Source organism: Plecotus auritus (genome assembly GCF_963455305.1).
Source record: "Plecotus auritus genome assembly, chromosome: 3".
Lineage (NCBI taxonomy): Eukaryota > Metazoa > Chordata > Mammalia > Chiroptera > Vespertilionidae > Plecotus > Plecotus auritus.
Genome location: NC_137772.1, coordinates 200793845 through 200807568, shown reverse-complemented (window position 1 = coordinate 200807568; position 13724 = coordinate 200793845). Strand labels below are relative to the sequence as shown.

The 13724-nt window shown below is 42.9% G+C and overlaps 1 protein-coding gene across 3 annotated transcripts in view; it reads left to right on the top strand.

Annotated features, from left to right (window-relative positions):
- Positions 1-13724, top strand: part of ATF7IP (activating transcription factor 7 interacting protein) — a 118999-nt gene that overhangs the window by 43027 nt on the left and 62248 nt on the right. For all 3 annotated transcript variants that reach the window (XM_080662690.1, XM_080662688.1, XM_080662689.1), the window contains exon 2: positions 5399-7065. In XM_080662690.1, the coding sequence (XP_080518816.1) occupies positions 5406-7065 (1660 nt within the window). In that variant the 5' untranslated portion in view covers positions 5399-5405. The remainder of the gene's footprint in view (positions 1-5398; positions 7066-13724) is intronic.

Here is a 13724-nt window from a genome sequence, read left to right as displayed (position 1 = left end):
TTGTATTTATTAATGAGCTTCACACGATCATAATTTGTTACTTTTTAAAGGAATATACTTCTAAATAACTAACCGATGAAAGAAGTTATTATAGAAATTAGAATATACTGTAACAGAACAACAATGAAAATATAACACATCAAAATGTGGGATGTAGCTAAAGCAGTGCTTAGGGGGAAGTTTATAGCTTTACATAATGCTTTAAAAAATGGAATGTTCGAAAAGTAATGGTTAATGTTTAACCTGTTGAGGAACTGTCAGACTGTTTTCTAAGCCAGCTCTACCATTTTACAACTTTGTGTGACGACAGTTCATCACCATTGTGTGAGAGTTCCAATTTGTCCACATCCTGCTTTTCTCTTTAATTATAGTCATTACTAGTGGCCAAGTGCACAGATTAATGCACATTGAAAGCAAATTTATTAGAAGAAATATTTTAATATCGCTATTCGCCCTTTCTTTATAATAGAAGTGTCAGAGATGAAAGAAAATTACTAAAATGCATATGAAAAAATAATATATAAATTGATTAATAAATAAACAACAACAACAACAAAGACATGACATAAAAACAACAAAAACATGATATAAAAACATGATGTAAAAACATTGATAAAAATAATGACTGATAAATTGATTAAACTTATTCTGCTATCTCCCTGTATATGACATTAACAGTAAAAACACTTTCAGAGTGCTTGACTAATTTCCCTTGTGATGAAGTATTTACAACTTTAACTCTAATGTCAACAAAAACAACCAAATTCATGATTGACAATGACATATCGAAATACACGCGTGCGATTGGCACAAACGAGAGCTTTATATGTATTGTGCATGTGCGAGTCAACGTTTATTTTTAAATTGTCATTGCGTGTCTTATGTATTGGATGGTCAGACGGGTGCACCGTCGGTCACTTAGCCTTTCATATATACAGACTTGAGGCCTGGTGTATGACATTTGTGCATGGGTATAGTCCCTAGGCCTGGCCCGCGATTGAAGCGCGAGCGTGTGGCGTGGAAGGGCAGGTCTCAGCTGACCTCTGGGCCGTGGGCAGCACCTGGGCCTTCGGGCCCCCATGCTCCCCTCCTCTGCCTGAGTCACGGTGCTCGAGTCCCCATGTAGAGATGCGGGGAGTGCAGCCGGATACTGCGGGCTGGGGCACAGTGTGGGCCTCTGGGCCACCCAGCGGCGCTGCATGGAAACTGGGCAGGCAGCATGCTCTCTCCTGGCCAGCCTCACAGACTGGCTCCTGTGTGAACCCACGGGGAGCCCAACCAGCCCCTGTGGTCCCGGGGGCTGCGGCCCGGCTCACCCAGAAGATGCTGCGTGAATGCGGGGTATGCTCCTCATGGGCACCTGGCACCTGAGCCATGGGGGCTTCCCCGGGGCGTGAGCCCTGGTGTCCCGGGGAAGAGTAGCAATGGGAGTGAGAGCAAGCTCAGCAGACACCCTGCATTTTCACCGAACCTCCGTCCCCTTCACCCCCGCCCCCAGGTAGCTGGTGAGAGGTTGCAGCCCCCCACCTGGGTGCCGCAAGAGGTTGGTCACTGCCACCCACCCCCAGTTCCCTGTCCCAGCCCGGGGCCCGGCCCCGATCAGGTGATCAGGGACTGCCGGCCGCTGGTCGCCGTCTGTGGGTCGATCGATCGTTTGTGGGTTGATAGATCGGGGCTCCTTCAGTGCTTGGGAGTCAGGCGGCAGCCCTGCCCCCCACTGCCACCGCTGGTCGCTATCTGCGGGGTGATTGGGCCCCTGCTTGCACCCACCTTGGCCTGGTGCTGCTTGCTCATTTGCTCCACCATCCTGTCATAGTCCCACTCTCGTCGGGGCCAGCGTCGCCTCCACTTCCACCTGCTGCCAGCACTGTCACCGACACCTGCCATATTCCACATTGCCCCCTGGTGGTCAGTGCATGTCATAGTGAGCGGTCGAACTCCTGGTTAAACAATTTTCATATTGGGCTTTTTATTGTATAGGATGGTTTTCATTTGCATTTCTCTGTTGACTAATGATGTTAAGCCTGTTTTAATATTCCTTATTTTATATTGTCTTATTGGCTATTTGCATATCTTTTAGAGCAATGTCAATTTGAGTCCTTTGCCCATTTAAAAATTTTTGTTATTCAGCTGTAACAGCATTTTATATTTTCTAGATGCAAGTTATATTATCAGATACATTATTTGCAAATATATGATTTGCAGATATTTCCCTCTATTGTATGAGTTGCCTTTTCACTTTCTTGATGGCAATCTCTTATTGCTATATTTTTAGTTCTGTTAATCCAGATATGCTTGGTTGTAAATACAATACAATCTTATGTGTTTCTTAAATTTCCCTCCATTGTTCTTTATCTCTATACCTCTTTCCCATTCCCCTATTGTTTTCACTCTCTTACACTTTTCTTTTTCTTTCTCCATCTACTTTTTTACTTCCATCTACTTTCTTAAGCTTATATTTACCGTCAGACTTTCTAAACTCATTAGCTTACTGAGAATGAAAACTAGAAGTTAGTCAACTTTTTTCTAATACTTGCAGTAATTGATCTTCTGTGGACTGTACCTGTTCTCAATGTTATAATACATAAATCTAATAAATATAAAAATTAATATGCAGCAAGGATTATTATGCTTTCTATAGATCATTATTTCAAAAGTACATGAAGTGATGCTTGCTTATAAAATTAACTTGCAGTGAGTCTGTAATTAGGTGGCTTCTGTTTCAATAAAAAAAATTATTGTTGAGAGTATTACAGATGTCTTCCTCCCTCCCCCGCCTCTCCATTGCCCTGCTCACCCTGGTTCCCGCTCTGCCACAGACCTCACCACGGTATTGTCTGTGTCCATAGGTAATACATATAAATTCTTTGGTTAGTCTCCCCCCCACCCACCCTGCCTCACCTCCTTCCCTCTGAGATTCGTCAGTTAGTTTTATGTTTCCATGCCTCTGGTTCTATTTTATTAATCAGTTTATTTTGTTAATTTGATTTCCTTGTTCATCTATTTTGACTTTTAGATTAAATTGTTGATAGGTATGTATTTATTGCCATTTTATTGTTCATATTTTTGTTCTTGTTCTTCTTTCTCCTCTTCGTAAAGAATACCCTTCAACATTTCATGAATTACTCGTTTGGTGCTGATGAACCCCTTAGTATTTTCTTGTCTGTGAAGTTCTTTATCAATTCTAAATGATAGATTTGCTGGGTAGAGTAATCTTGGTTGCAAGTCCTTGCTTTGCATCACTGAATATTTCTTGTCACTCTCTTCTGGCCTGCAAAGTTTCTGTTGAGAAATTAGCTGACATTCATATGGGTGCTGTCTTGTAGGTAACTAACTGCATTTCTCTTGCTGTTTAAGATTGAATCTCTTTACGATTTTCTCTTTGTATTTAACCTTTGGCATTTTAATTATGATATGTCTTGGTGTGGTCCTCTTTGGGTTCCTCTTGTTTGGGACTTTGTGCTTCCTGGACTTGTAAATCTATTTCTTTCACCAGGTAGGGGAAGTTTTCTGTTATCATTTCTTCAAATAAGTTTTCAATATCTTGCTATCTCTTCTCCTTCTGGCATCACCATAATTTGAATTTTAGTATGTTTGAAGTTGTCCCAAAGGCTCCTTACACTATCTTCATATTTTTGGATTCTTTTTTTTTTTCTTATTGGTCTTCTGATTGGGTGTTTTTTGCTTCCTCTTATTCCAAATCGCTGACTTGATTCTTGGTATCCTCTACTGTTGAATCCCTGTATATTATTCTTTATTTCAGTTAGTATATGCTTAATTTCTGACTGATCCTTTTTCATGTCTTTGAAGTTCTCATGAAGATCCTTGAGCATCCTTATAAGCATTGTTTTGAACTCTGTATCTAGTAGTTTGCTTGCTTCCATTTCATTTAGTTCTTTTTCTGAAGATTTCTTCTGTTTTTTTCATTTGTAACATAATTCTTTGTCTCCACATTTTAGCTGCTTCCCTTTGTTTGTTTCTCTAAATTAAGTAGAGCTGCTATGTCTCTTGGAATTGGTAGAGTATCCTTTTGTAGTAGGTGTCCTGTAAGACCCAGTGGTTCAGCCTCCCTAGTCACCTGAGCTGGGCACTCTAGGTGTGCCCATGTGTGGGCTGTGTGCACAGTCTTGTTGTAGTTGAGCCTTGATTGTTGTTGGTATCACTGGGAGGAGTTGACCTCCAGGCCAATTGGCTGTGAGGATCAGCTGAGACTACAGCAGAAGAGCTGTTGTGTATGGGACACCCCTATAGAGCAGGACTTGCTTCAGTGGGGATTTGGTGCTCATTGAGTCTGCCCCTTGAGTTTGTTGCTCATGGATGTGTAAAGTTATAATCTGGTGAAATCTGAAGCTGTCTACCGGGACCTCCAGGAGGTTGCAAAATTAGCCACTGCCTGGGACTACCTGTCAGGAACTACAGAGTGATATGCCAATGGCTGCTACTTGTGGTGGGCTTGGAAGTACCCAGGCAAGACCAAGCTGTGAAGCAAGTAAAGCTGCTGCTAGTGTTGGGTCTTAGGCCTCTTATTAATAGGTTGGTGGCACGCTGATGCCTGCTGTTGCTTGTTTGAGAGATTTAGCTAAGTCTGAGGCCTGAGCCAGGACAGGCCACTCATATGGAAAAGCCTCTGTAAACAGCTTGGGTGAGGCTGCAAATTTGATGGTGTGGGGTCTCAGGGAATTACCAGGGTGGAGTGAACAGTGTGAGCCAGTCTGATGGAAACTCAGATATGGCTGCCAGTCAACTCTGTGATGAATGAGGTCTCAGCATAGGAACAATGACCCTGCAAGCACCCCTTTCTCCTGTTTGGGAGAAAGCTGCCCCTAAGTTGTTGCACCTATGCCAGACAATCCAGGTCCTCCCTGTTTTGTCTCTGGATCCCCCAAGCCTTTATGCTAGCGCTGGTCCTCAGAGGTAGTGAGTCCGAGTAAGTCCATGTGCCAGCCCTTTAAGAGGAACTTCCTGGGTCTCCAGCAGCCTCCATGTCATGCAGCCACATTCCCTGCTGGTCTTATAGCCCAAAGTTACAAAGACTTCTCTTTCTAGCCCTGCAACCCTGGGCTGGGATCTGGTGTGGGGCTGGGACCCCTTGCTCCTCACAGGAGACCTCCGCTGCCTAGATATCTCTCTGATGACAAAAATGCCACATGTGGGTGTTGGACCAGCCTGGTCCATACCTCCGCCCCTCCTACCAGTCTCGATGTACATTCTTCTTTACTTCTCTAGTTCTAGGACTTCCATTGAACCAGATTTCAGGCGGTACTGAATGATGGTGATTCTGTATTTTAGTTGTAATTTTGATGTGATTATGGGAGGTGGTGAGTACTGGCGTTTACCTATGCCATCTTGGTTCTCTTGTTTCAATTATTAAACTCTGTCTCTCTCTTTCTTTTTAAAGATTCAAAATGGATAGTATAGAAGAACCTCAGAAAAAAGTCTTCAAGGCTCGAAAAACAATGAGAGTGAGTGATCGTCAACAACTGGATGCAGTGTACAAGGTCAAAGAAGAACTTTTGAAAACTGATGTCAAGCTGTTAAATGGCAATCATGAAAATGGAGATGTGGACCCAACCTCACCTTTGGAGAATATGGATTATATTAATGACAAGGATGAGGTGAATGGCCTTGAAGAACTTTGTTTTAATCCTGAGAAAAGTAAATCAGAATGGAAAGAAACACCTTGTATCTTAAATGTTAATGTAAAAATCAATCCAGATGATGATTTAAAGTATGAATCTTTGTCTCCTAGTAGTAAAACTTCTGAACTGAACTCTAAAGTGACCACTGAACCTGCTCCTGGTGATCCACCTTCAGGTGATTTGGCTACTGGAGATCTGCCAGCCTCTGGAGATATGGTCTCTGAAGTATTAACCTCTGATGATCCCACCTCTAGTGATCCCACCTCTAGTGATCCCACCTCTGGTGATGCCACTTCTGGTGTACCATCCTCTGATGAGCCTGCCTCTAGTGATCCTGCCTCTGGTGATCCTGCCTCTGGTGAAACAGTCTCTGATAAGCAGGTCTTTACTGAAAACTCAGATATGGCTGCAGGTCAACACTCCATTGAGTTGCTCTCTGGTGAACTGATGTCCGGGGAACCAGTCTCTGGTGAACTGGTCTCCAGTGAACCAGTCCCTGGTGAACTCGTTTCCAGTGAACCAATCTCCAGTGATCCAGTCTCCGATAATTCAGCTTCTGATGATCTAGCTTCTGGAACACTGGCCTCTGATGATGCATCTTCTGGTGATCTGGCTTCTGATGGTCCAGCCTGTGATGATCTGACCTCTGGTGATCAGGTCTCTGGTGATCTGGCCTCTGGTGATCTGATCTCTGATGAACCGACTGCTGATAAACCAATTTCTGAATCAGACTTTGATTCCACTTTTGAACCAAGTTCTGTACCAGTTTGTGTGCCAGTTCCTGACACTGACAATACAGAACCTACTAGCAATAAAGGTGATGATTTTCTTGAACAAAATGGGGATGATGAAAAGTTAGATGAAATTTTCTCATTTGATGGGAGTAAAAAAGCTGATAGTAATATTGATGCTGCTGAAGAAACTCTAGAAGCAGGTGATCCAATTGTTTGTTCAGCTTCACCTCCTGAAAATAAAAAGGAAGAGGAAGATGCTGTCACAGAACCTGTTCCTGGAGAGGAGGATATATCTAGCAGTATGGAAATTGACCAAAGTGAAAAGAATGAAGGTGAAAATTCTACAGACCTTACAGAAACCATTAGTGAAAATGTTATAAAAGATGATAAAAATGAGAATATATTAGAAAATACAGATTCTATGGAGACAGATGAAATTATTCCTATTTTGGAAAAGCTTGCACCTGCTGAAGATGAACTTACTTGCTTTTCTAAAACTTGTCTTCTTCCAATTGATGAAACAAATCCAGATTTGGAAGAGAAGATGGAAAGTTCTTTTGGTTCACCATCTAAACAAGAAAGTAGTGAGAGTTTGCCAAAAGAAGCCTTTTTGGTCCTCTCTGATGAAGAGGATATTTCAGGTGAAAAAGATGAGTCTGAAGCTATGTCACAAAATGAGTCATGCTCTCCAGGTTAGCATATTATTTACATTAAAAATTTTGATTAGCTTTAATAAACTTAAATAAAACATTCTCATAAAGATCTATATTTCTTTTAGTTGCAGAGAAAGTTGAGAATGATGGTGGCTAGAATGATCTCTTAACTTGATATATTCTTAACTTCACAGAAATCAGAATTACAAAGTATCCACTCTGAATAGCATTGTGTGAAGTGCTAAGGGAGCTAAAGTAAGAAGAAAATATGCCCCTTGCCCTTAAGGTATTTATGTTTAGGAAGAGAGATAACACTATGAGACAACAATTTTAATTCAGTGCATACTTGATCAAAGTCCTAGGAATTGTTCTTGCTATCAGTTAGCAACCACATAACTTAGAATATAAAAACCCACTAGTTTATTTGCTTCAAGTGTTACAAATCACATTTTACAATTAATTTTCCCATTAACATCTGATTTCTTTTAATATTCTTTGGGGAATGACACCACCACTTCTGGAAGTATTCAGAAACCTTGAAACCTAGTTTTCTATTTGATGAAGACCTCATCCATTTGCTTCCGCAGCCCTCTTGATTTCACCCAATCTTTTTTCTTCCCTCTCATCTTCTGAATGATCTCTATAACCTAAATCTCTAGAAAAAAAGGAGAGATGAGAAAAATCCCACTTTTGTGGTCAAACTCAAATATTCATATATGAAACTTTCTTAGTTCCTTTCAAAAGTTGCCCCCTTTTTGTTCTATTGCATTCTGTTAGAGTGCTCTTTAAAATTTTAAAATAATTTTTATTAATACCTGCCCAGGGCTGATAGAACTTTCTGAGAGGAGTGACTTTATAGCATGAAACACAAGCTCTGGTTCCTAGTTCGTTCAAAGAATGAAAACATGAGGCAGGACTCGGAGACACAAATTTCCCTCCTCCCCCGCCCAATATATTATACCAGGTTTTGGAGATAGAGATTTTTTTTATTATTAAATGATAACTTTATTTCTAAAGAGCATTTATTCATTTGGCAAACCTAGATAGTGACAAGCCAGGCTCTTTATGATTCTGAGGATTTAAAGATAAAATTTAGTATTTGCCCTCAGGTTGTAGACAATAATTAAAACACAGGGCATTAAATACAAGGCTATAAATAAAGTAATTATGTTAAACTAGAGGCCCGGTGCATGAAATTTGTGCATGGGGGTGTGTGTTCCTCAGCCCAGCCTGCACCCTCTCCAATCTGGGACCCCTCGAGGGATGTCCGACTGCCCATTTAGGCCTGATCCCAGTAGGATCGGGCCTAAATGGGCAGTCGGACATCCCTCTCACAATCCAGGACTGCTGGCTCCCAACTGCTCGCCTGACTGCCTTCCTGATTGCCCATAACCACTTCTGCCTGCCAGCCTGATCACCCCCTAACCGCTCCCCTGCCAGCCTGATTGATGCCTAACTGCTCCCCTGCCAGCCTGTTTGCCCCTAACTGCCCTCCCCTATAGGCCTGGTCACCCCTAACTGCCCTCCCCTGCAGGCCTGGTCACCCCTAACGGCCCTTGCGTGAAGGCCCGGTCGCCCCCAACTTCCCTCTTCTGCTGGCCTGGTCACCCGTAACTGCCCTCCCCTGCAGGCTTGATCGCCCCCAACTGCCCTCCCTTGCAGGCCTGGTCCTTCCCAATTCCCCCCCCTGCTGGCCATCTTGTGGCAGCCATCTTGTGTCCAAATGGGGGCAACCGTCTTTGACCACATGAGGGCAGCCATCTTGTGTGTTGGAGTGATGGTCAATTTGCATATTACTCTTTGATTAGATAGGATAGAGGCCGGGTGCACGGGTGGGGGCTGGCTGGTTTGCCCTGAAGGGTGTCCCAGATCAGGGTGGGGGTTCCCTTGGGGCGTGGGGCAGCCTGGGCAAGGGGCCTGTGGTGGTTTGCAGGCTGGCCATGCCCCCCGGCAACCCAAGCGGAGGCCCTGGTATCTGGGATTTATTTATTTTCTATAATTGAAACTGTAGCCTTGAGCGGAGCCAAGCCTCCTGCTCGCTCCATGGCTGCAGCCATTTTTGTTGGGATTTATTTATCTTCTATAATTGAAACTTTGTAGCCTTGAGTGGAGGCCTGGGCCCGTCAGGGCAGGCGGAAAGCTTGGCTTCCTCCATTGACGGGGAAACCCAAGCCTCCTGCTCTCTCCGTGGCCACAGCCATCTTGGTTGGGTTAATTTGCATACTTGCTCCTGATTGGCTGGTGGGTGTGGCTTGGATGTAGTGGAGGTATGGTCAATTTGCATATTACTCTTTTATTAGATAGGATTGATATTCTGGGTGTTTACAGGAAAATATAAGATATATTCAGGAAAGCACTTCTCTTTCACTATCTGTATAACAGGATTTTAAAAAAGATTATTACTTTTATTGGCAGCTTTGTCCTTACTGCTCAGCCCAGAAACCTGAAGGCATTCTTTTTTCTTCATATCCCATATCCATTCCATCAGGAAATCCTTTTGGCTTTACCTTCAGAATTGATCTAGAATCCATCTTCACTGCTTTTATTCCTATGCTAAGCCACAACCATCAAGCCAAAATACTTCTTGGGTTATAGTAAGTGCTCAGTAAATGTTTGTGGAATGAATGAATAATTGGTGCTAAAAGAGAAGTATATCATGGAGGACCTTGGTTCTAAGGCTAAAGCATTTTGATAGCATATATGCATACAAGTTCTTTGGTTGATCTCTTCCCACCCTGCCTTCCCTCTGAGATTCAACAGTCTGTTTCAAAACAAACAAACAAACAAACAACAACCAAAAAAATCCAGTTTGTTTCATGCTTCTATATCTCTGGATCTATTTTGTTCAACAGTTTTTGTTCATTAGATTCCACATATGAGTGCGATCATGTGATACTTGTCTTTCTCTGACTGGCTTATTTCGCTTAGCATAATACTCTCCAGGTCCCTCCATGCTGTCTCAGAGGGTAAGAGATCCTTCTTTTTTACTGCTGCATAGTATTCCATGTTATAAATGTACCACAGCTTTTTTATCTACTGATAGGCACATGGGCTGTTTTCAGATCTTAGCTATTATGAATTGTACTCCTATGAAATAGGGGTGTGTACATTTTTTCTGATTGGTGTTTTGGGTTTCTTAGGAAGTATTCCTAGAAGTGGAATCACTGGGTCAAATGGCAGTTCCATGTTTAATTTTTTGAGGAAACTCCATACTGTTTTCCATAATGGCTGCACCAGTCTACATTCCTACCAGCAGTGTATTAGTGTTCCCTATTCTCTACATTCTCTCCAGCACTTGTCATTTGTTGATTTATTGATGGTAGCCATTCTGACAGGAATGAGGTGATACCTCATTGTCATTTTTTAAAAATAAATCTTTATTGATCAGATTATTACAGTTGTTCCTCTTTTTTCTCCCCATAGTTCCCCTCCACCTGGTTCCCACCCCACCCCATCCCCTTACCTCCCCATTGTCATCATCCATAGGTATAAGATTTTTGTCCAATCTCTTCCCATACCCTCTTCCCCCTGAGAATTGTCAGTCCACTCCCTTTCTATGCCTCTGATTCTATTATATTCACCAGTTTATTCTGTTCTTCAGATTTTTTATTCACTTGATTCTTAGATTCACTTGTTGATAGATATGTATTTGTTGTTCATAATTTTTTTTAAAAAATATATTTTATTGATATTTTACAGAGAGGAAGGGAGAGGGATAGAGAGCTAGAAACATCGATGAGAGAGAAACATTGATCAGCTGCCTCCTGCACACCTCCCACTGGGGATGTGCCCGCAACCAAGGTACATGCCCTTGACCAGAATCGAACTCGGGACCCCTCAGTCCGCAGGCCAACGCTCTATCCACTGAGCCAAACCGGTTTCGGCTGTTGTTCATAATTTTTATCTTTACCTTTTTCTTCCTCTTCTTAGAGAATACCCTTCAGCATTTCATATAATACTGATTTGGTGGTGATGAACTCCTTTAGCTTTTCTTATCTGTGAAGCTCTTTATCTGAGCTTCAATTCTGAATGATAGCTTTTCCGGGTAGAGTAATCTTGGTTGTAGGTTCTTGCTATTCATCACTTTGTATATTTCTTGCCACTCCCGTCTGGCCTGCATAGTTTCTGTTGAGAAATCAGCTGACAGTCGTTTGAGTGCTCCCTTGTAGGTTACTGTTTTTCTCTTGCTGCTTTTAAGATTCTCTCTTTGTCTTTTGCCCTTGGCATTTTAATTATGATGTGTCTTGGTGTGGTCCTCTTTCGATTCCTCTTGTTTGGGGTTCTCTGCGCTTCCTGGACTTGTAAGTCTATTTCTTTCACCAGGTAGGGGAAGTTTTCTGTCATTATTTATTTATTTTTTAAAATATATTTTATTGATTTTTTACAGAGGAAGGGAGAGGGATAGAGAGTTAGAAACATCGATGAGAGAGAAACATCGATCAGCTGCCTCCTGCACACCCCCTACAGGGGATGTGCCCGCAACCAAAGTACATGCCCTTGACCGGAATTGAACCCGGGACCCTTTAGTCTTCAGGCCGACGCTCTATCCACTGAGCCAAACCGGTCAGGGCTGTCATTATTTCTTTCTTTTCTTTTTTTTTTTTTTTTAAATATATTTTATTGATATTTTTACAGAGAGTAAGGGAGAGGGATAGAAAGCGAGAAACATCGATCAGCTGCCTCCTGCACACCCCCCACTGGGGATGAGCCTGCAGCCAAGGTACATGCCCTTGACCGGAATCGAACCCTGGACCCTTCAGTCCGCAGGCCGACGCTCTATCCACTGAGCCAAACCGGTTTCGGCCTGTCATTATTTCTTGAAATAGGTTTTCAAAATCTTGCTCTCTCTCTTCTTCTGGCACCCCCATAATTCGGATGTTGGTATGCTTGAAGTTGTCCCAGAGGCTCCTTACACTATCTTAATATTTTTGGATTCTTTTTGCTTTTTGCTTTTTCGGTTGGGTGTTTTTTGCTTCTTCGTATTTCAAATCTTTGACTTCATTCTTGGGATCTTCTAGTCTGCTGTTGGATCTCATTATATTCTTTATTTCAGTCAGTGTATGCTTAATTTCTGATTGGTCCTTTTTCATATCCTTGAGGGTCTCACTAAATTTCTCGGAGGTTTCTAGAAGATTCTTGAGTAACCTTATAACTGTGGTTTTGAACTCTGTATCCAGTATTTTGCTTTCATCCATTTCTTTCATTTGTGACTTGTTTCTTTGTCTCTGCATTTGGGCTGCTTCCCTGTGTTTTTTTTCTATGTACTGGGTAGCTGCTAAGTCTCCTTGAGTTGATAGAGTGGCGTTGTGTGGTTGGTGCCCTATAGGGCCCAGTGGCTCAGCCTCCCCAGTGACCTGAGGTGGACGCTCTTGGTTACCCCTTTTTGGGCTGTTTGCCCAGTCTTGCTGTAGTTAACCCTTGATTGCCATTGGTATCACTGGGAGGAATTGACCTCCAAGCCAGTTAACTGTGATGATCAGCTGTGTCTACACTGGAAGATCTGTTGCACAGGAGACACCCTTATGGGGCAGGACTTGCTTCAATAGGGCTTTGGTATTCACTGAGTCTGCCCCTTGAGTGTGTCTCTTATGGATGTGAAGAGCTGTAATCTGGTATGGTCTCACTCTGACCACTGGGTACACTGGCTCTTGGATATCCAAGGAGGTGCAAGGTCAGCCACTGTCTGGGGCTGCCCAGCAGGAGCTACAGAGACATCTGCAGATTCCTCCTCTTTGTATGGGCTTTGGAAGTGGTCAGACGAGGCCCAGCTGTGAAGCAAGGCTGCTGCTGCTGCCAGGCAGTGGGCCTTCTTTTGGAATCTCTGGGTTTCTCTGTCCCAGCTGCAGTTTGTTTTAGGGACAGGCCATTCATATGCAAAAGCCAATGCGCACAGGTTGTGGGGGTTGTAAATTGGGAATCGCCAGGCCGGAGGAAACAACAATGGCTGCCCTGAACCAGAGAAGTCCTTGGTTCTCCGCTTCCTATGCCCCCATGCAGGAACAGTGATCTCTGTGAGCACTTCTAAGAGTCAGCCGCCTTCGCGTTCCTGTCCCGATGCCAGACAGTCCATTTTCACTCCGTATGTGCCTGGGTCCCCCAGAGTCTCTCCCGGAACTGGAGTTCAGAGCAAGCGGGATCTTGTATCTCCAGGTTTAAAGAGCAGCACATCCAGGTGCCAGCACTTTCCGTTCCTCCGCACCTCTTACCGGTCTCAGTGGGCTTTCTTCACCTCTCTAGTTGGGGAACTTTCACTCAGCCAGCTTTCCCGCTGTTCCGGTGGTTGTTGTTCTGCGGTTTAGTTGTGGTTTTGATGTGGTTGTGAGAGGCAGCAAGTATAGGTGATTACCTATGCCACCATCTTGGTTTTCCTCATTGTCATTTTAATTTGCACCTCTCTGATGATTAGTGATTTTGAGCATTTTTTCTTATGTCTCTTGGCCATCTGTATGTCCTGTTTGGAAAAATGTCTATTCAGGTTTTATGCCCACTTTTTGTTTGTTTGTTTGTTTGTCAGGTTTTATGCCCACTTTTTGTTTGTTTGTTTGTTTGTTTATTTATTTAATTTTAATTTAATTTAATTTAATTTAATTTTATTTATTTTTTAAAAATATATATGTTTTTATTGATTTCAGAGAGGAAGGGAGGGAGAGAGAGAAACATCCATGAGGAGAGAGCATCCTGGACCGGCTGCCTCCTGC